This window comes from Pelecanus crispus, chromosome 6 (assembly GCF_030463565.1).
Source record: "Pelecanus crispus isolate bPelCri1 chromosome 6, bPelCri1.pri, whole genome shotgun sequence".
NCBI lineage: Eukaryota > Metazoa > Chordata > Aves > Pelecaniformes > Pelecanidae > Pelecanus > Pelecanus crispus.
In genome coordinates, this window is record NC_134648.1 from 672,235 (window position 1) to 692,848 (window position 20,614).

Genomic DNA, 20,614 nt, shown 5'->3' on the forward strand with positions numbered 1-20,614 from the left:
TTTGAAAACAACAGTGAAACCCAGATGACAAACAGAACAATATGCTTGAATACTTCACCCAGAGCAGGAGCAGAGCAAAAGCACTAATGAACACCCACTTTCCTTCTGCCCTCAAACGCAAACAAAACTTCTCACCAACCAAAACTGAAAGGATGACGGACTTGAGATTCGCCTTGCCGGATGCACCGAGGGACAGGAGGGAAGGATCAGTTGAGACCCTGACTCCTCTGCCCTGCCGACCCCGGCTGTGCTACTCTGTCCTTCCTCGTGGCAGCAGGAGAGGGGAAAGCACAGGAGACTGTAATCAGACAACCATGGCATGGGCTATTTTTTTTTTTATCAGACATCCATTTGTAATGTCAAACAAAGAAGCCTTACACACGTCCTACTATAATCCAGACATGAACCAATATTGATCCATGCGTTGATCAGAACTGTGAATTTCAGAGGCATCAGAAATATCACCGCAATTCATAAGAAAAAGGGTTGCAAAAGGAGGAGAGGAGGATTAAGAAGCCAGCATGCCAGACAAGGAGATTTTTATTCACAGTGTTCACACAAACAGTTTTTCAAAAGCTCCTGTGCTAGTGCAGCGTAGCTCTAAAAGCAGCTCTGATGAGGGGTGATTTTGCTTTGTCACTGTAAATCCTGCTGCCTCTACAGCTTTGCATCAGTTCAGACGTGACAGTTTGTCAACTGAGACACCGTGTTTTCCTTCAAAAAATTTTTTTCCAGCCTCTATGAATCCACTCTGGTAACACGGGGCATACAGCTTGAACTTGACTTTTGTGATTTTGCCATGCTGAAGGTGAAAGGAAAAGAAATAAGTAGAAGGGTTCTCTCTATCTAAAAAAGCCTGTACCAACAGGGCACGCAGCTGTGCAGATGGTTTTCTCCCTTACAGCCTTGCAGCTCGACTTGAGTTTATTGAACTCCCATTAGCTAAAGGTCACTGGTGTCCCTGTGTGTTGCCATGATAAAATTCTCTCTCTGCTGAACCTAGCAACAGAGCACTTTGGCTTGCATAAATAATAACTCCCATCAAGCTACGTGGTTTCAGACAAATACCAAGATTGCTTAACTGAGAAAAATACAAAAATCCAAAGCCCTTGTTTGTCCACCACCTTTTGCTGAAGCAGAATTGCACAGACCTCCACACTGGCTACCAAACCCCAGGAGAAAGTCACATCTGATCAACACAACGGTCAGCACAAAATACCATTTTTACTGAAAAAAGGAAACCTCCCCCTATTTTTTCAGGCAAAGTTAAAAGAAGTGAGAGGCCAATTCCCAGCAAATAATGCACTGGAAGGATTTATCTTTCCTTTAATCTTCACACCAGTAACTTGTGAAGGCACCATGAGGTTCTTTTTTACGACTGAAAATTATTGATGTTTCCCTTCAGCAGATAATCCCTGAGCAACCAAATCTGAAGATTATAAGTGGGCCCGGGAGTATTATACAGCTGATCTGGAAAAGCACTTTAGCACGTGTTAAACTTTAAGCACTTATGTTCCCCTTCGATCGCAAGAGTATTACTTCCCTGCTTGTAGATGCAGATGTGCCTACATGCACTGCCTAATACCTGGAACTGTTCCCTAAATCCCATGTCGTTTACACCACGTGGGGGACTTACAGAACTAACCAAATACATGCAGACTGAGACCAGGCTATGGACACATGTGCTGTATTCGATCAGTCATGGAAATTATCCAAGCAGGAAAGCAATTCCATGTGACTTACGAAATCAATAAGCAGATTGCACACCTCCAGTAGCACTTGTTTACTCACTGAAAGCTCAGCTCCTACTCAGAACTAACAAAGATGGGACATGCTGGCTCACGCCAAAGACCCTTCTAGAACCCATACTCTTTGCTAAACAACAGCATCACGTGCCAGAGCGTAAGCAGGGAGAATCCCACTGTGGAGCAGTTTGAGAGCTTGCAGCAAACTTGACTGAACTCCCAGGAGCTTGGAGCAGGAAGACTAAGTCTCCCTCCTGTCCTGGCAGGATGCTGCACTGCAGGGCACGTGGTTTATGTGAGTCCTGGCAAGCGAGGTAAAATACTGCCAAGAAAAAGAGAATCTCGCACCTGTATTCGTAGCAAGGACAACACTGGCGTGGGTAAGTGCTGCAGCCATGGCAGTTTCTTCTCGTTCCTTTAGCTCCTTTCTCAGTGCCTTAATCTCACTGAGAAAATGGCTCCGCTCTCCCTTGTCTTGAGCCTTTTTGGATTTTGCCTATAAAATAGGAAAATGAAGATAGAGCAAACTGTTTCTAGTCCTAGGGATATGTTCAGCTTCTCAGATAACCAAAGAACCCAGATACAGCATGGCTTCTCTGTGTCCACCATGATACATTGGCTCATCACAGTCAGCCCCACGAAACCTTGGGTTCTCTTCCCTCTCCCTGCCAGAAAGCCCCTTCCACAATCAGTGTTGCTGGTGGCATAAAGAGTATTTCTGTCTACGCAAAAGATGAACTATATCAATACAACCCCAGGCTCTGAGCATGAAGCAGCAAAATGAGACTGTCACTGCCCACCGGATCATCCGGGAGCATCAGGAGTAACACCAATCACTCAGGCTCCAGAGAGCGATTTCTCACTTAGTTGGTCCGTGCTTAAACTCCTCTGGCTGCACATTTTGATAGTCTTGAATTGTGAGCATAAAGTGTTGAAGAGTAACTCCCTGTCCTTAAATCTTCTGTTCAGCCCTTCCTCCTCTGCCCTGCACTTTCCCAAAGCCCCAGAGATCAGCAGGGAGAAGGTCAGATGCTTCAGCCCATCCGATCGCCGAGTCCATGCACCAGCCGAAGCACCTGGGCACAAAGCAGGGAGTAAGGTATAATGGTGATTAGGCTTAATGGGAAGAAGGGTCTTGTGCCTTTGCTGGCTGAGGAACCGGGACTCCCTGTCTCGTTCTGCTCTGTTGCTCGGGGGAAGCAGGGACCCTCTGGCTCCAAGTGACCTCGAAGCAGGAGTGCTCCCCATGTTGACTGTGCCATGTCCAGGCAAAGCAGCAAAACACCTTTTTTGCATTTGTAAAAAGGTGCCTCTGAGTTGCTGTAAATGATTCAGAGCAATATCTAGACAGGCTCGTGGCTTTTTTTAGCAATGTCTATTAAATATATCTAATACATCAAATCATCACCACTGGTTGCTAGCGCTTCCCCGGCTACAGACCAGGAGCTACGAGACAACGGCCAAGCTATTGTTCACTGCAAGTCACTTGAGAAAGCTACCCACACCCTCAGATGGAAGTTTGGATTATTTCCTTGGCGGTAAGGCTGATGACTTGAGAAAGCTGAAAAAGCTGCAGACCGAAGCTTTTATAAGCAGCCAAACCAATAAGACCTGATGGTTCCTATAACCATCCTCTGTACGGATGGATTCTCCAGTGTCTAACACGGCTCAGCTCATATTGCAGCCTTTCCCCTAGGAAAGACATTCATGTCTCCCGGTCTTCTACTCAGCCACCTCTTTTGGTTAAACTTGTAGGTATTTAATACCTGTGAGACCTCTACGTGTCTGTCAAGTGTAATCAAAATTGGCTGACAGGCTGAGAAGTTACAGGGGAGGGATCACAGACAGAGACACAGATAACGTGACCACACAGGCATCTTTTCCGTAGCTTAATCTACACGGACAGGGTGGACACCGGTCCTGATATTCACTGAGCTGAAGGGACAAAGCAGATTAGCACCCACTTCCTCTCTGCTCGAAATGGAGGAGGATTGGAGAGCAAAACTGGTGGTGCCAGCAGGGCCAAGTTTAATGTCTGTTCTGCAAAAAAGATCTAGTTAGTAAATTAACAACAGCAACTGTTCTCCGATGTTGGCTGGTGACATTAAGATCCAAACACCTGACTGACTCCCAGCTCGGGAAGCAGCTGAGGGAGCAGGGAGCCCGGTGCAGAGGGAAGAGAGCACTGGCAGCCAGCCCCAAGGATACTGCATAGCACACTGTGAGCCTGGCTCCCACGCACTCCTCGTTAGGGCTCCGTGGGTGCCAGCAGGCTCTAATTGTCCTCACCTGCCTCACTTGGGCCCCCACCCACACACTCATTGGTCTGGGAGCTGCATTTAAGGCCAGACCTTGCCCTTGCCCTTTCCCTGAGCTATGGGGTTTGTGTCCTGGGTCTGGCTTTATTCCAGGGTTGACTGCAGAGCTGCTGCATCACCTGGACCTGTCTGGTGATCTGGACTGCTGGCTGATCCTGCTCAGCATTGCTGGACCTGTGCTGCCTTTCTTGCTCAGGTACTGTGGGACTGCATCCTTGTTGGTGCAAAGACTATCTAGAAGCTTGAACAGGTGAGGAAAGGAGACACAAAAGGGTAGAAAATGTGCAAAGAGAGCATGGAGTTTCATTTATATTATTAGTTCCCCTGTGGTTGGGGGTAGTGGTGAAGGAAACAAGTGAGAAGAGTCAAAATGTGGAGTGGACAAAGGAAGAAACTATTACAGGGGCAAGTAGGGGACATTGCAGGGGAGAAACTGAGGCAGGAGGAGGGAAAGATGGGCCAGGACCTCAGAGGTGAGCTCTCTGCAGCCCAGAGAAAGAGGTGCTAATGAGTTGGGTGCATCTTCTGTGAAAGACCCCATCATGGGCAGCTCAACGCATTGCTGTGCAAGCCGAACTGTAGCAGTATGTTAGCTCTTGGGTTTTTGTTTGGGATTTCAGGGCAGAACAAGCCTTGGTGGCCAGTTTCTGTCTCTCATCACCATACACCCTGTGCTCTAGGGAGGAAGCAGAGACCTTAGTGCTGAAGGCTCTGCTTTCTCCCAAATTCCCTTCTACTGTGGAATATCAACAGTGGGAAAAAAAACCCTCCTCCCACCTTTCAGAGTGCCTCCCAAGGAGAAGGGAAAATTAACCACTAGTGAGAAAGAAGCAAAATAAATCAAGAAGTTAAAAAAGACTTGGTGTAGAGCTGTGACTACAACCAGGTCTCCATCCCAGCAGATAAGTAAGTTCCCGTTGTGAGCCTGCCTCAGCTAGAAGTACTGCCTTACCCAGCCTTCAGGTGCCCTCTCCCTCCCTTACGTTATGTGCAAGAACAACTTGTCTGCCAAGTGACTTTGCCAACTGCTCAGCAACAGTAACACTGGGTGATGCATAACCACATTTGGGAAAACTGAAGCCGCTGCCATAGCGGTGGCTGCAGGTTAATATTCATGGAGCTGAAAGCCATGTTTGGTCTGCATCGTCTAAAAAGAGTAAATGTGCAGTGTCTTACTGAAGGGCAGGGCAAGTATGACACAATGTGTGCAGGGGTATGAAGATGCCCTCCTGCATCTTTGATGGAGACGGGATCTCTGAGCTGGGTGCATCTGCAAAATGGCTTCCTACCGGAAGCGGGAGGCGGGGAAAAAAATCTAATTAGTATCAAAACCTATCATCTCAAGTAAAAGAGCTACTTTGTAAATTAAGTTTAGGAAAATTGGGTTGTGAAAGAAGAAATTAAGGATGCATTTTCGTAGTGTACTCTGCTTTCTACTTGAGGTGGCTGAGAGTGGGAGGCAGTGTCAGGACAGCCAGACATCTCGTTAGGAAGTGAATTAATGATGTGAATGTTTCTCTCGCACTCTGGTGAAGAGGATTGCATGAACAATGCCAGACAAATAATCTGGAGAGCAGGGCACTGCGGCATCTCCCCACACAGCGGTAATGACTATGATTTTCCACTTCAATGAGGAATTCAGCTAGAAGCTTTGCCCTTGGCTCCTTCTACAGCAGATGAAGATGAGCACTGGTGGCAGGTGACTGAGGTGGCTCAGGCAGCCCCTGCTCGAGAGGCTCTCTGTGAGACACCTTTTCAGGCTGGAAGCCTTCCTTGTTTCTAAAATTGCCAGGCTTGCACCCCAGTTCCTTTCCTCCAAGGCCAGGTTATATGCCTCCTAGTCAGAGTAAATGGGATTAATCCGGGCCACATGCATCTCCAACTGTCACTGTTAGCCCCCTGCACCATGCTATTTTTTCCTCTCCTTTTCCCTGAAGCAGGCTTTCTACTGTTGACTGACCACAGAGATGTTCATGCCCACCAATATTTTATCCCTGCCTGTACACAGTAAGATCCAGACTGGGAGCATCCCTGTGGGCTCATGGTGCCCTGAACCCACAAATACCAGGTTCAACCAGGGTGCAGGCTGGCTGCATGCTGCCCGTGGCTCGCATCAGGTCTAGGCACTGTGACTTGCCTCTACCCACTGATTTTTGGGGCAACCCAGAGTACCTGGCTGTAGTGATTGTCTTCTAAGAACATCCAAGAGGTGGCAGAGTTGTTCCTTAATTTTAGTTCCTTAGTTTTAGAGACAAAGTAGCTTGCCTGGCTAGCAGATCAGGCACTGCTAATCTAGAGAGCTGGCATTCAGGTAACCCACATAGGGCTTGTTGCAGGGACACGTACAAAGGCCTGGTCGATGTCCTTCCTGATATCTGCCACTATCTGGGCATTGTCGCCGCGGGCCAAGACTGCATCCAAGGAATGCTGTTGGATGGGCTCCAGCAGGCGAGCGGGGTGCCCAAGCCGCAGGATGCGGGCTTTGTAGCCAGCCAGCCTTTCCACCAGATTATCCACAGCAACGTTGGAAGGGGCACAACACAGGACCTGCAAGGGGAGAAACCAAGAGCTTGTTACTGCCAAGGACAGCAAAATGCTGGAGCAACAACGTCCGAGCAGGAAGATGCTCAGCAGAGGGAGGTAGACCAACACATATTTATGGGGAATAAACCACTGACACCTCCACAGACTCCAAAGGCAATTCTCATCTTGCTTTGAAGCACTAGTGCAGGCTCTTCAATAAATAGCAAACCCGAGCTCTGAAGCTTCTATTTGCACCTAACTTCAGCTGATAAGGGGAAACTCCCTGGTCTTTGTAAGCCAAGCCAGACTGCAGTGTAGCATGGCTGTTGCTGGATCTGCTCCAGCTGCCATGAAGCTCAATGAGTTTGCAAAATAAACCAAGGTGATCACTGTCACCACAGTCCTGCCACTGATACTCACTTTCAGGTTTTGCTGTACAGCTTGCAAGATGATCTCTACTAGTGTTGTGGTCTTCCCTGTGCCAGGCGGTCCGTGGATGATGGCAAGCTCCCTCTGCGCCAGCGAGAAGGAGACAGCCTCCCTCTGCGATGCATCCAGCGAGTTGTTGTAAAGCTTTAGAGGCTCTGGGGAGACAGCAGGAGATTCACTTGAACCTCAGCCCCAACTTGGATGCTTGCTGAGAAGCACAAATCCATGAATACAAACAAGAAGCTCTCAGTAGCTGGCCCAAATCAATTTGACAATGAGAATAACTTTCTTGGGGAGGATGGTACACAGTGTACCACCTCGGTGGCTAAAAGGGCCCAGACTGGTAAAAGTAAGGCTTGTTATGCTTTTAATACCAACAGGCTGCCCATCCTGCATCACTGTCTTCCCCCTTCTCTCTCCTACCCTGCTGTTTTGCAGAAGGAGCAAGCATTCAGTTGCAAATTCAGCTTGTCTGTATTAGAACTTTTCAGCATTTAAAGAGGCATTTACTTGCTAGAACATCAAACATGTAGGATCTCCTGGGTGTGGAGGGGACTCTGGGTTTATTTTAAAGGTGAGCCAGCATATTTAGTAAACCCTCAATAAAAAGAGGGGAGGAAGTAGCTGATCTTGCAAACAAATCACTCCCCTTCCAGTTAACAAACCCAACACAGCACTAGTGAAAAAGCAGCAGAAAAAACTGCAGCATCTGTGAGCAGAAAAGAGCAGTCCTGTATTGTTCAACGACGGAAAAGGAAGGCAGGAAAAAAGATACAAGCTGGCAATATAAATGATACAAACTAAAATTAGTTTGGGCTTTAATGATCAGAAAGGAAAAAAGGGAAAAGAATACGCATATTGCATTAAAAGAGAATTGGTTTCACTGCAGAAGACTTAATTCTCACAAGCTGCTTTTTACCTCCCAGATTTATCTAATTTAAACCCATATTTATTCTCATCCCCCATAATCCTGCTGCTAATCTCCTTGTTCATTATGGAAGTTAATTACAGCAGGCATGATGACTCATTACACTGAGGTTTACCTAAAATAATGTTCCCACGAAAGCTTATATAAGACAAATCTCTGGGCATCGTTCCCTGCTGGGCATCGTGTGTCTTATCTCTACCTCTGCATTAAGGGCTTGATTAAAAGCGTGAAAGTTTCTTCTGGTTTTAGGCAGGTTAACTTGTGTGCAGCTCCCATGTAACCTCTGGCACTGACTTTTGAAGCAGCACACCTAAATGAGGTGTGCAGGTTAAATAACATTTCTTAAAAAGATGCTTGGTAAGGAAGAGAGAAACAGGACTAATGGTACTTTTTCCTGTTAACCTTCCTTGTGCTCTATAGATAACTTTTGAGTTAGTGTGCTAATGACCAAGAGAAGACCAGGAAGCATCCCATGGGCTGGGGAAAGAGAAGAATAGCTTAAAAACTGAACGGCATTTCCCACAACGAGGAACAGCTGGGATGTAGGAGTCATTGATATTTCCTTGCCCAAGGAATGAGATCAGAAAACAGGCTTTTCCACACGTATGCACAGCCTCTTCCTTTTTAATCGCACGCTGCCAAAAGTTGCTGTGTGGGCAGGCTGGGTGTGTTAGTGGTGAGGAGGAGGGCAGAGCCTTTTAAGGTGTGCTGTGGCTCCTCTAAACTCTTCTCCATCCACCAGCTGAGCTCCAAGTAGGCTCATCTGAAGAAATGCAGTTTATCCACTCCAGCAGGGCTGGCCCAAGAGCTCTTTATAAGCAATGGGTTTAGGATTTGCACAGATGCTTCCAGAAGATGCCCATTAACCCAGCTCTAGCCTTGCTGCCTCCTGCCCTGCCCGAGGCTGTCCATCTCTGGCCCCCGATGCACACCACGGAGAGGATGAATGTAAATCTGCATCCTTGGGCCTGGCAGGGATTGCTGGTGGTCAGGTAATTCAGCCCCTGATGTGTAACTTGATTTAGGAGTGTTGCACAAAAACTACACAAACAAAAAAAAAACCCGCCACCTTGGCCATCAAGGTTGGTCCTCCAACAACATTTCCAGGAACCAAGACACTTTTCTGCACTGTACCAGCGGTTCAGGTGAAGAAGTGGGTTGGAGGGTGATATTCAAGCCCAGGAAGGGGGTCTTTGCACCAAACACAGATGGGAACAGTCCATCCTGGGAGGAAGAGCTCAAGTTCTCCAGAGCTGGAGGCATCTCACTTCTCAATGTACCTTCCAAAGTGTATTCCTCACCATCGCTGTGTACGGGCACCAAGAGCAAACAGGACCCCATGGAGCTCCTCTACAGTGCAACCTAACTGCAGCCAAACACTGCTGGACAAAATCCAGGAGGGTAATTAAGCCTGAAACAAGGAACTTTCCCTGCTCTCCCTATGAAGCATTTGGCAGCCGAGTTGTCCGGACTGCTTAGTTTTCCCCCTAGACCTCAAGGGCCGCTTCATGGCCTCTGTGATGATGAGAGGTACCACACGGCAGAGGGACGAGGAGCATTTAAGATTTTTGCAAGTGACTTGTCACATGCACTGGACTTGTGCCACGAAGCCAAGGAAGTTTTGCTAGAAATCCCTGCTGCTTACCCAGTGCTCTGCCTGCTGGGTCAGCTTTTGCTGGGGACACCCCTCCCTTTTAACTAGGCTTTTCTTCCTTCTTTCTCTTTTCAAATGCCTTTTTACAGCAATAGGCATAACTAGATCTAAGCCATGCTGTGTGACCATGTGAGCCAGCCAGTGTCTGGGCATAGAGATGAACGCCCCCTCGCTTTTTCTAGACCAAGACTACAGGAGAGAGCTGGTAGCTATTAGTGGTCTGCACAGGATTATGCCTACAATAAGGCATAACCTTATTTCTGAACGAAAAGGGAATGTGTCCATCCAGCAAGCAGAGCAATGCTGGCCTCTGCTGGCAAGTGAAGCCTCTCTATACATCCACGAAAATGTACGGGTGCAGGGGTCCCCGCATATGTGCTGCAAGACAGCAGCTGTGAGCAGGGAAGGGTTTCTTGTAGGAGATTTCTGGTGTGAAAGCTCTAAATACTTTGGGGCCATAAGTGCAGGTTGAAGTGGAAGAGAGCCAAGCAGAGCATTTCTTACAGATGGGCTTCTGGATTTTGCTTCCCAGAGTCTGACAAGAGCAGAAATCCTGTTTGGTTCAGAGTTTGCCTTTTACAAAGCTTGTTTTCCCACTTGGTACCTTTCTGGAGGAAGCAAGGTGAGGGTTGGAAATGCTCTGTGGTAGGGACCAGTCCCATTCTTAGCTGCAGATCCCATTTACCCCCCGGGTGATACCTTCATATGCTCCTTTCGACTACGCCATAGGTTATTCTTCCCAGAACCTGTCTAGAGTGTTTGTGTTACGCCAAGGGTGGTTATTCTGAGTTGCATTTTCAAGTGCTTTGAAAGAGCTTAGGCTTTGATGCGCAGCGCTATAGGTAATGCCTCAACCTATGCACAATCCCAGCAGCTCAGGAGGAGAGATGAAAGGCATGGATTTGGTGCCTGACTTGAGCAAATACAATCCTGGCCACGCAAGGGATGTGGGCTTGTGAGAGTGCGCTGACGTTTTCCATGATCTCCAGTGGCATTTCAGCTATGCCCTTGGTGTAGAAGAAAGCCTCCAACACACCACTGCCACTCACCACCCAGCGGGGAGCCACCAGCTTTCTGAATCAAACCTGAAGCCCCTGGCTGTCCCTCACAGTTCAGAGCCCAAAACATCCACCAGTCCTGGCCCTGCTCAGCCCTGAGCCCAAACATACTCCAGGCTAGACCAGGAGAGGCAACCCAAGCATCTTGCAGTAGCAACGGCGTGAGAACCCGCTAGCTGTGAGATTTCCTGTTGCCTGGAAAGCCCATGGGATGAGAAGGCCGGTACAAACTAACTTCGGGCTTCCGAGGGTCAAAAGCCTGGCGGTTTTTTTTCCCCCAACTGCTGACAACCATCTTATACAAGCCCACTCCTAAAAAACATGCTCCAGGACGTTGTTCCAGTGGGAGTCGTGCCTGCATCCATTACTACTGGGAGGGATTCATCCCCCCAGTAGTGAGCAGGATTTTCCTGACACTGTGGGAAACAGCTGTGTGTGAATTAGCATAGCAGCAGCAACTCTGCCAGTCATCAGGAGTTGGGTAAAAGGGCACTAAATTGTTTTTGTCATTATTACCCTTCTGTGCATACTGATTTTTTTTCTTTTAGTAAGCCAATGTCATGCGCTGGTCAGACACCAGCAGCCACTAACTACTTCAAAACCACATTTCCATTGGCTTTATCAGACTCCTCACCAACCTAATTGGTTGGCAACTGGATTTAGGCACCCTCCTGGGATGACACAGGCTTTAACACAGATCCTCCAGGCACAGCATTTGGCAGCCTGCTCTCCCAAGATAACCCAGGCAAGGGCGATCCAGTCATGAGATCACAATGCAGCACCGCAAAAAATAAGCAACAAAAAGCTATTTACCTGATAGGCCGTAAGGGTAATGCAACTCTATTTGGGTGTGCCCTAAAGAGACCCTGTATAACCTTCCTTTTTGGAGGAGGGGAGCGGAACCCAAACCAGATGCTTTTCCCTTTTCCCTTCCAGGTTACAGTGCTCCATGTCGGGAAACAGCCACCAGCAGAAAGCACCAGCGGAGCAGAGGATGGCATTGAGACTGTGCTAGCTTTGCTGCTGGAAAGAACCGCCGCATCTCGCATCCTTCGACGGTACTGGTGAGCGTTCTGCACTGTGTGCTGCAGCCTGGGTACCTAAGGCCGCTTTCCTGAGGATGTGAAGCTTGCACAGACTTGCTGTCTACCTGTTGCCCTTTCAGTTCACACCCCCTTAACACTCGAACCTACTGACCAGTTTCTAATCGATTTGATATCAAGTCCCTACGTGCTTTATAAAAAAGCACAGTGGTATGGGAACCCACCTAAAAGCCCTGAGGCTCCCATGCTTGAAAAATGAGGCTTCTAATTTTTTCCCCACACTTAAAAAAATTAGATTTAGGATTCTACCGCTGCACATATCACTTGCTGGAGCCTATTTTGCCCTTGGGAGAACACCCTTGAACATCCAAGCATAGAGCTGGGTGCTTATGATTTTCACTGACACTTCTACTTCTCGGTCTCCTTGTAATTTGGCTCTTCCAGATTTGGTGGTGCTTTTGTCAAGCACTGGACCAGGCTGCCCAGGGAAGTGGCTGAGTCCCTATCCCTGGAGGTATTTAAAAGACATGTAGATGTGGCACTTGGGGATATGGTTTAGTGGTGGACCTGGCAGTGTTAGGTTAACGATTGGCCTTGATGATCTTCAAGGTCTTTCCCAACCTAACCGATTCTATGATCCCCCACTGTTTGTACAGAAGACAGTGACAAATGCTCCCCCCCTAGGTATGGATCTCATCTACTCTGGGCCTTCCTCTTCTTTTCCTGCACAAGTGTCAGTGCTAGCTTTTTCTCTGGGTGGGTGTTTATATGGTCTCATTCCTACCCCGGCTTTCTGGGCTTCTGATTGAAGTGGAACTTATATTGCATCCTGGAATGGCGTTAATATAAATGTGTGTCTAGACAGCCAGTTTTATGAGATGTACAGAACTTATTACCTCTGAGACTCCTGATGGGTTTGTTTGACATCAGATAATGGACGGGATGAGACAGATACAGGGAAGCATCTCCCTGAGAAACAAGGATAAAAGATGCTTGATCATAAAAGGAGATACTGTGTCATGGAGGAGAAGCAGCCTGAAATGCTGTGAGCTTTTTCTATCCTTCTGTATCAGAGCATGCACCTGCAAAACTCTTGCTGCCTTTTGCAGACAGTCCACACATCTGCAAGTTTCTATACTATTTGCAGGGACACATCCCTGTGTCCTAAGGTGTGTGTGACACCTGGGAACTGCATGTGCCATCATATAAGCATAAGAGACAGGATTTATCCGGCCAGCTGCTGAGTGCCCTCCCCTTCAACTCCGTGGAGGCTGGCAGTTCAAGGCACCTTGCAGGACCTATTTAAAGTCATTATTATTTAATTCCTGGCTAGCGTAACATCCTTCTAGTTGGGGAGAAAGGAGCTATAAATTGAGAAGGTACATGGAAGGCCCTTCCACCCTGCCAGAGCATTTTGCTGTTCTCGGGTGATATGCTGCCTTCTCATATTGCATCTCCTCTGTCTAATGTGGCTGAATGTTTCTATCGATCAATAATCTCAGTGCTGGGGAGATGTAAAATTCATCCCCATGCTTAGTCTGGCACATCTGAGCAATTTGGTGAAAAGGAACTTTTCTTCATTAGAGAGGCAGTTCTGCTACCACAAGAGAAAAAGCAGAGTTGAAGCTGCTAAGAAAGTTAGTTCATTAAAGATTCATTTTTTTATCTAATATTAAAAACCTGAGTACAACAAGGTCCCTAGGTAGCCAAAAGGCTAAGAGGTTTGACTCAGACTTAGCTCAGTGCTTAGAACTATGGAGATATGACTCACGCTAACATTAATTCTTCGTCCTTGGTATATCGTATCAGAAGCCTAGCCTGAAGGTATACTGCAGGGGAACGGGAGCGTGTACGTGAGAGAGGCAAATGCTGTGGACAAACAAATACAGCAATCAAAGTAAGAGAAAAGCTGCAACAGCAAGCACGGAGCACAAGGAGCTGTGGTGGGGAGGAAACAGAGCAGAACCCTGGCCAGCAAGGAAGCAGGCAGGGATGGATGGCTTCACCTGTGGCACGCTGCTGAGTGGTGGGAGACCTGTGCTCTCTACCTGGCTCAGAGACAGACCGCCAGCCTGATCCTGCTAGGCAGCTTAATCCGCCCTCTGCTTTAATTCCCTGATTTTTGCAGCCCAGATGATATTTCCCTTCTGTCAAGGGATAATGCTCATTAGCAGCTGCTGAGCGCTCGGATATTCTGCTGTCAGAGGCTTTGGTTTCCCCATGGCTTCTCTGAAGGGGTCAGCTGTATAATTTCATCTTGCATTTTTCCAAAGACTCGCAACAAAAAAGATCAGAGTAAAAAGGGATTCTACTTATATGCAATTTTTTGACAGCTGTTGGTAAAATCAAGTTCTGAGCTTTTAAGTATTTGATGAAACCAAAGCAGCCTGCACATCTCCAACTTGACTGAACACAATCAGAAGGCTGTAAAAATAAAAACGCCAGCATTCCCATGCTGTTTCAAACTGCAGTAGTTCCAGAGTCACTTAATTCCCATGAAGGCAGAGTTATTGGATTTTCAATATAGAAGCAGCTCTGGCAGCTTCTGATCTTTGAAGTTTATGGATGGGATTGGGGCAGGAAGAAAATAAGAAATGCCTCATAAACTAAATTGAATTTCAGACGCATGAATGTGTGCGAACAAATTCCCCCATCACAAATCCTGCCTCTCTTTTTTTGGCCAAAATTCAGCTTTACTTGGTACACTCTGAGAAAAGTGAGCATTAGCTAGGTGAGCAGTCTCTCTTCCAGTGATGACAAGGATGACAGGATGACACCTTTACGTGAGCAAAGTGTGTCCACTGACCCATAAACCAGTACGAAAAGTAAGTGTTCAATGCTGCCAGTTGCAACACCACTTACTACTCACATGCAATACTTGGGTCTTTCATGGAGCAAAGTAAGCTGCATGTTTTGTGTGGATAAAAGCTTCACAAGGATCAGAATTATTTGTGTTCCCATGGGCAATTTCAAAGAATGGGTCTTGAACTGAGAGACCACAAGCACCCTTCTCGACTGGTCAGCCCCCGAGACAGGACTTGGAGGACTGGAAGAGGAGTAATGGCAGCACAGTGTGGGAAATGCCTACAGGCATCTCTTGGGGCTCTGGCTCTTTGCCACTGTCAGATGTGACATCTGAAGAGGTGAGCATCCTCCTAACTGGGCAGGAACAGAGCGCAGAGCCCTTATCCTGTGGGTAGGAAACTTCAGGCTTCACCAATTGCTCTGGAGAGTGAAGATTCCTGCCTCCCCCCCGCCTTTCCCTACGATAACCTTCCATATCTTTACTTAAAACCTGCATGAGAGCGGCAACATCATCTGCTCTCACCAGTCCATCCAAAAGAGCTCTCCACCTGTGTAACTCCCAGCTTCACATGCTAAGGCACGCTAAAACCAGTAGCAGTCTCGGTGAGTGTACTTAGTTGTGAAGGTTCAGGGGCTCTGACCCTAAAGGTGAGAAAATTTCTCTAGAAAGATCAATCCAGCACCTGCTATCAGTCTGGTATAAAGTCTTACAAAGAAGTGCCCTTACTTGTTTCACTGAATGCGCTTGGATCCGAAGAAAAGAAGAGGACGTTGATCAGATCAGAGGCTGGACCACTGTGATACTGCTTTAGTGCATTTAAAGCTCTGTCAAAGAAGAAAATAGCCAGGTCACACGCACATCATGAATTCCTTCAGAGATCCCTGCGCACAGTGACAGAAGACTGTGGGCACAGATTCAAGTCTTCCAAAGCTGAAAAATGTTACTCCACAACAGACTAATCCTAATTGCTGCATCCCCCAACCCTCACACACACATCCCTTGTGCTGGCCAGGCTTCCACTTTCTACTGTTACCCCGGTTTGATACAGTCAGACCCCGTGCCGAGCCTTTTCAGCACATCAGTTCAGCAAAGAGCTACTAGCTTCTCCTGCCGGGATGGAAAAGGCTCTGCACAGAATCCAGTGAGTACCAGAGGTGATACAACACGGGACCACAATATGTAGCTGAGTATGGGAGAGGAAGAGGGAAGAGCAGGACCGTACCAGCCAGCAGGTAGATGAATTTAGGCTGTTGTGACACTGTAGCATAACATATCCAATTGAGTTATCTCAGTATGGGTTCCCTCAGTAGTTAGCAGAAAAAGAAAGGCACATCCAAAAGGTGGACACCTCCCTAAGTGGAGCTGCTATAGGAGTAAGAGGAATAAGATAGGAAAGGAGAGAAACCAAGCTGACTGAAGTAAACTGAGATCTGTCTCGGAAGAGCTTTTCCAGAATAAACTTGGCAATTTTCAACTGGCTTTTGCACTCCTGAGCAGAGAGTGACCGTAGGTGAGCTGCAACCCTGTGGCCCTTACTTTTTCAGCCTGTTGTAGGTGACATCGTTGGCTAATTTCAGCAGGCGGTAAGAGCTCTCTCGGTCCAAGCTCAGCATGCCATCTCGAGATTCCTCAAAGGCAACAGTCACTGCTTTGGAGGTGACACGGGTTATGATGCCGGTGGAGAGCGGATCACCCTGGCCAGCTGAATCGTAAAGGCCCACAATGTCCCCTGCAAAGACAAGTTTGAAGAGAGAGCGTGAAGTGGGGCAAACATTTTGAAAAGAAGCTTTTTTTGGGGAGACAAGCAACCAAGCACGGTCCAATGCAGACAGCAGGACCACCTACACCAACCACAGCTCTAGCGCTGTGTTTCCTGCCAAGGTCAGAATTTCTGTCAAGCCCATAAACAAAGAGGAATATCCTTCTCTTAGCTGACAGAAAGCACATGGCAAGAGGGAGCAAAAGGACAATTAGCAGCGAGAAGACACCAGACACCAATTAACCAGCTGCCTTCAGGCCTCCACACACCCACAGGTCTTGGGGTGTAGACCAGCAGTGCTCCCCATGGCCAGAGCTGCGCAGAAAGCCAACGTGCTTTCACACAGACCTTGGGAGAACCTGACTTCTCTGACTCTCAGGCAAACCATTTTACATCCATTCTATGTTTTAATACTAGCCAAGGAGTCTGCATGACAAGCTTCCCAGGTGACTGCTATCTGCCAGTCAGCAGAACCTAGAAAGACCAGAGGTTTTTAGGGACTCGCTACAGCTTTTCACAGTCACTGTGAGATGACGAGAGTGAGTCAAATTATGTAGCGTAATGGTGAAATGGAGATTTTGAGCGGGATGTTTGATTAAGTCTGTAACTTAGCTGAGGCTCACATTGATTGAGGATTAAATTTCAGATTTACAGACTGTGAAGCTTTCCTCTGTACAGTCCATCAGCTCTTCCATTAAAATGGCTGCGTCCCAGGAATAATTTACTGCTATGGCAATGTTATTTCTCTTTGAAGAGCACTGGTGGATGCTCTCAAGGCTGAGGCCCCAATCTGCAATGAGTCACTTTAATTTCAAAGGTCAGCAGCTTGGAGGCCTGGGTGACAAAGACTGCATCAACAAAGTGAACTTCAACGCCCTTTGAAACAGTACCATTGTGTGACCAGGGTCAGCAACAGTCTGGTTCCCCATGATGTACCTGCTTAGCAAGCTCAATGATCTAGCAAACTAAACCAAGAAAATTACTAAACTAAACCAGACAATTATCTGGTGCAGCCAGCTTCTCTCTTGTTGGACCAGTTTTGGAGAGTGCAAGGCAATATCCTCATTGCCTAAGGAAAAGAGAAGAAGGGTCTCTGCAGGGAAAAAATAGAGGGCATACTGCAGGCTCACTTGGAACTACTTCACAGTCAAACCCAAGCTCTTCTGAGGGCTAAGCCTGCGCAGCTGGTTACAGCATGGCAGACAGCGTCCTCGCCTTCCTCGGACACCAGCACCAGCTCAGCTCTGACACCCCTGGTCGTGTTTTCATGGAAGTGATGGCAGAGGGTGAGACACAAGTGAAAAGGGCACTGGCTGATGTCCTGGTGAGTCTGTATTTCTCTAGTACCTCTATTTCCAACAGAAATCCAGGCGTGTCAACTAATAATGGTACCCGTTTCACTTCTTTCTCTTCCTTGCCAAAAATAACAGTACAGGGAAGGGCGGAAACACGGCAGCTCAGGATGGAAAAAGCAAATCCACTTTCCATTCTGCAGTTAAAGTCTAAGTGACAGCAGCTCCTTACCTACTGCAAGACATAAGCACAAACGCTTTGGCTTGTACAAAGAATGCCACAAAATCTTTAATGACCAGAGACCAAGGCTTTGTTTTTATGGATTCAGAAGGAGGAAAGCCAGCTCTTTAACCACCGGCACTATTTCCTGGTGCAACATACATGTCCGTAACAAGCTGAGGGAAAAAGAGGCTGTTTTTCTCTAGGTTCATCCTGTAGCAATAACGTTTTCTCCCTCCCTTTTTTGCATCAATTGCTCAGTCATTACAAACATCACATTAGAAAGATGTTAGGAAGAAGACATTGGTCATCTCTTACTTTCCCTACTTTGCACTGAGAGGAATATCACTTACCAGGCCCGAAACTGTTATAGGGCAGCTCGGCGTCTGAATCATATTTTCTAGGCTGAAACGTCACGAGCAGCCGTCCGTAGAGGCCGGTTCTCTGGTTGGCAGCTTGGAGTTTTAGCAAGCAGACGCCTCTGCGCTGCAGTTCCTTCAGGGAGATGTTTTCCTGCCATGCCCTGGAAACCACACACAGGCGTGAAAAGCATTTGCTGGACTGAAGCTGAGATTCAAAGCTTCAGATGACAAAACAGAAAAAGACAGGAGGAGGAGACGGAAAAGAAGGGGAGGGACGACGGCAAAAGAGACATCAGCTTGTTGAAGTGTTGGCTTACGCGATCACTTTGTAGTGATGTAACTAGACTGGCTTCCACAGGCTTATTTTGAGAAATGGGGCGATGCTCACAGAGCCTGGAGAAGAGGTAACATCTGTTTCTGTGTATTTTCCCCCCTCCTGTCTGGGCGTGAAAAGGAAGGACCTGCCCAGTTACCCAAGACAGAATAACCTGAATGTTCTCCTATCACATACAAGCACTAAAATGGAAGATTTGCCATTTTTTACATGAAATTGTGCTAACCTCCAACACACACCGCACACGCAGCTGCACAGGGAAGAGGAGCAGGTATGTGGCACAGACTTGCAGGCTACAGGTGACCGGCACAGAATCCAGGCAGCAGCTTTGCAGCCTGCTGTCCTTTGGGCCCAAAGGCAACCGCAGCAGCTGTGTTTGCTCCACAGTCTCACTTGGGGGCGGGGGTCTTTTTGTATAGATCAAACCAAAAAGGAAAATCCCCCAGGTTTATTCTCCTTAGTGCCCCAGTTTGTCTTGTTTCCTGTAGGTTTGTCTGTAGAGAGCTGAAGTGTCAGGGAACTGACCAAGCCACGAAACATGAAATTATTTATTATTAAACGTTTCTATGAATGTCAGGCAGCCACAGGATGGCCTCGCCTGCCTCCTGGCACCCTCCGTCCTCGGGGCTGGGTAAGGCTGGGTGTGGGGGTGCCTGCACCCCTGACGTGGCCCCATGCTGCCCGGGCGGACCTGGTGATGCCCCCACCCTCCCCAGCACCAGGAATCCACGCGAGTCAGGTGGGATTTGGCTTCAGCTCGAGCCCCGGCGCAGGAAGGCAGAGCTGGGCGGGGCTGCAGGGTCCAGCACCCCCCCCGGGGTCTGGGGGAGGAGAAGGGGAGCCCCAAGGCGTTGCTGATGGGAGTTTGGATCCTATAGCTGATGGCAAGCCCTGAAGGGTGAGTCTAAGAGGGATTCCTACAGCGACGAGCTGCTCCTATAGGGGTGAGTCCAGCAGGGTTTCCCACAGAATCGTTGAGGTTGGCAAAGACCTCTAAGATCTAAGTCCAACCATTAACCTACACTGCCAAGTCCACCGCTAAACCAATTAAGGGGAGAGGAATAATTTCAGGCTTCCTGGCTTGGTGGCTGGATTATTTTTTAATAATAGGTGAGAGCAGGCCCTATAGGGTGGGTTTCCTGTTGGGATGTGCTGGTTATATAGGACAGCAGCATTCCCTCCAGCAGGCTCCCCACAGGTGACGGGAGGTCCTATAGGAGTGAGTCAGCAGGGTTTCTTATAGGTGACAGCGAGACCCTTAGAGGTATCTGCCAGGGTTTCCCACAGGTGACAGCAGGGCTTCCCATATGACAGTAGGTCCCAGGGGGAGGGTTTCCTATAAGTGACAGCAGAGTTTCCCATAGGTGACAGTAGGTGCCAGGGGAGGGTCCATCAGGGTTTCCCATAGGTGACAGTGGGTGCCAGGGGGAGGGTCCATCAGGGTTCCCTATAGGTGACAGTAGGTGCTGGAGGAGGGTCCATCAGGGTTCCCTACAGGTGACAGCAGGGTTTCCCATAGGTGACAGTAGGTGCCAGGGGAGGGTCCATCATGGTTTCCTATAGGTGACAGCAGGGTTTTCCATAGGTGACAGTAGGTGCCAGGGGAGGGTCCATCAGGGTTTCCTATAGGTGACAGCAGGGTTTCCCATAGGTGACAGTGGGTCCCAGGGGTGAGGGTCCATCAGGGTTCCCTATAGGTGACAGTGGGCCCTATAGGGGTGTCAGCAGGGTTTCCCATAGGTGACAGCAGGTGCCGGGGAGGGTCCATCAGGGTTCCCTAGAGGTGACAGCAGGGTTTCCCATAGGTGACAGTGGGTCCCAGGGGGAGGGTCCGTCAGGGTTCCCTATAGGTGACAGCGGGTGCCGGGGGAGGGTCCGTCAGGGTTCCCCATAGGTGACAGCGGGCCCTACAGGGGTGGGTTCGGCCGCGTCTCCCACAGGCGCCAGCAGGCCCGGTGCCTCGGGGCTGCTGCGGGCGCCAGCGGGCCCCCCGGGGACAAGCCGGCTCGGCTCCCCGGCAGAGCGGCCCGGCGCTACCTGCTCTCGGCGAGCTCGGCCTCCCGCTCCTCCCGCAGCAGCTCCAGGTGCCGCTCCGCCGCCTCCGCCGCCATCTTGCCGCCGCCATGGCCCCGCCGGGCACTTC

The 20,614-nt window shown here is 48.5% G+C and overlaps 1 protein-coding gene across 2 annotated transcripts in view; it reads right to left on the reverse strand.

Moving 5' to 3' along the window:
- Positions 1–20,582, reverse strand: part of IGHMBP2 (immunoglobulin mu DNA binding protein 2) — a 48,388-nt gene extending 27,806 nt beyond the window's left edge. For both annotated transcript variants that reach the window (XM_075711902.1, XM_075711903.1), the window contains exons 1-7: positions 20,509–20,582; positions 18,129–18,298; positions 16,041–16,233; positions 15,231–15,328; positions 7,007–7,170; positions 6,410–6,610; positions 2,094–2,241 (exon numbers count right to left, since the gene is read on the reverse strand). In XM_075711902.1, coding sequence (XP_075568017.1) covers positions 2,094–2,241; positions 6,410–6,610; positions 7,007–7,170; positions 15,231–15,328; positions 16,041–16,233; positions 18,129–18,298; positions 20,509–20,582 — 1,048 coding nt within the window. The remainder of the gene's footprint in view (positions 1–2,093; positions 2,242–6,409; positions 6,611–7,006; positions 7,171–15,230; positions 15,329–16,040; positions 16,234–18,128; positions 18,299–20,508) is intronic.
- Between the last annotated feature and the right edge of the window lie 32 nt (positions 20,583–20,614).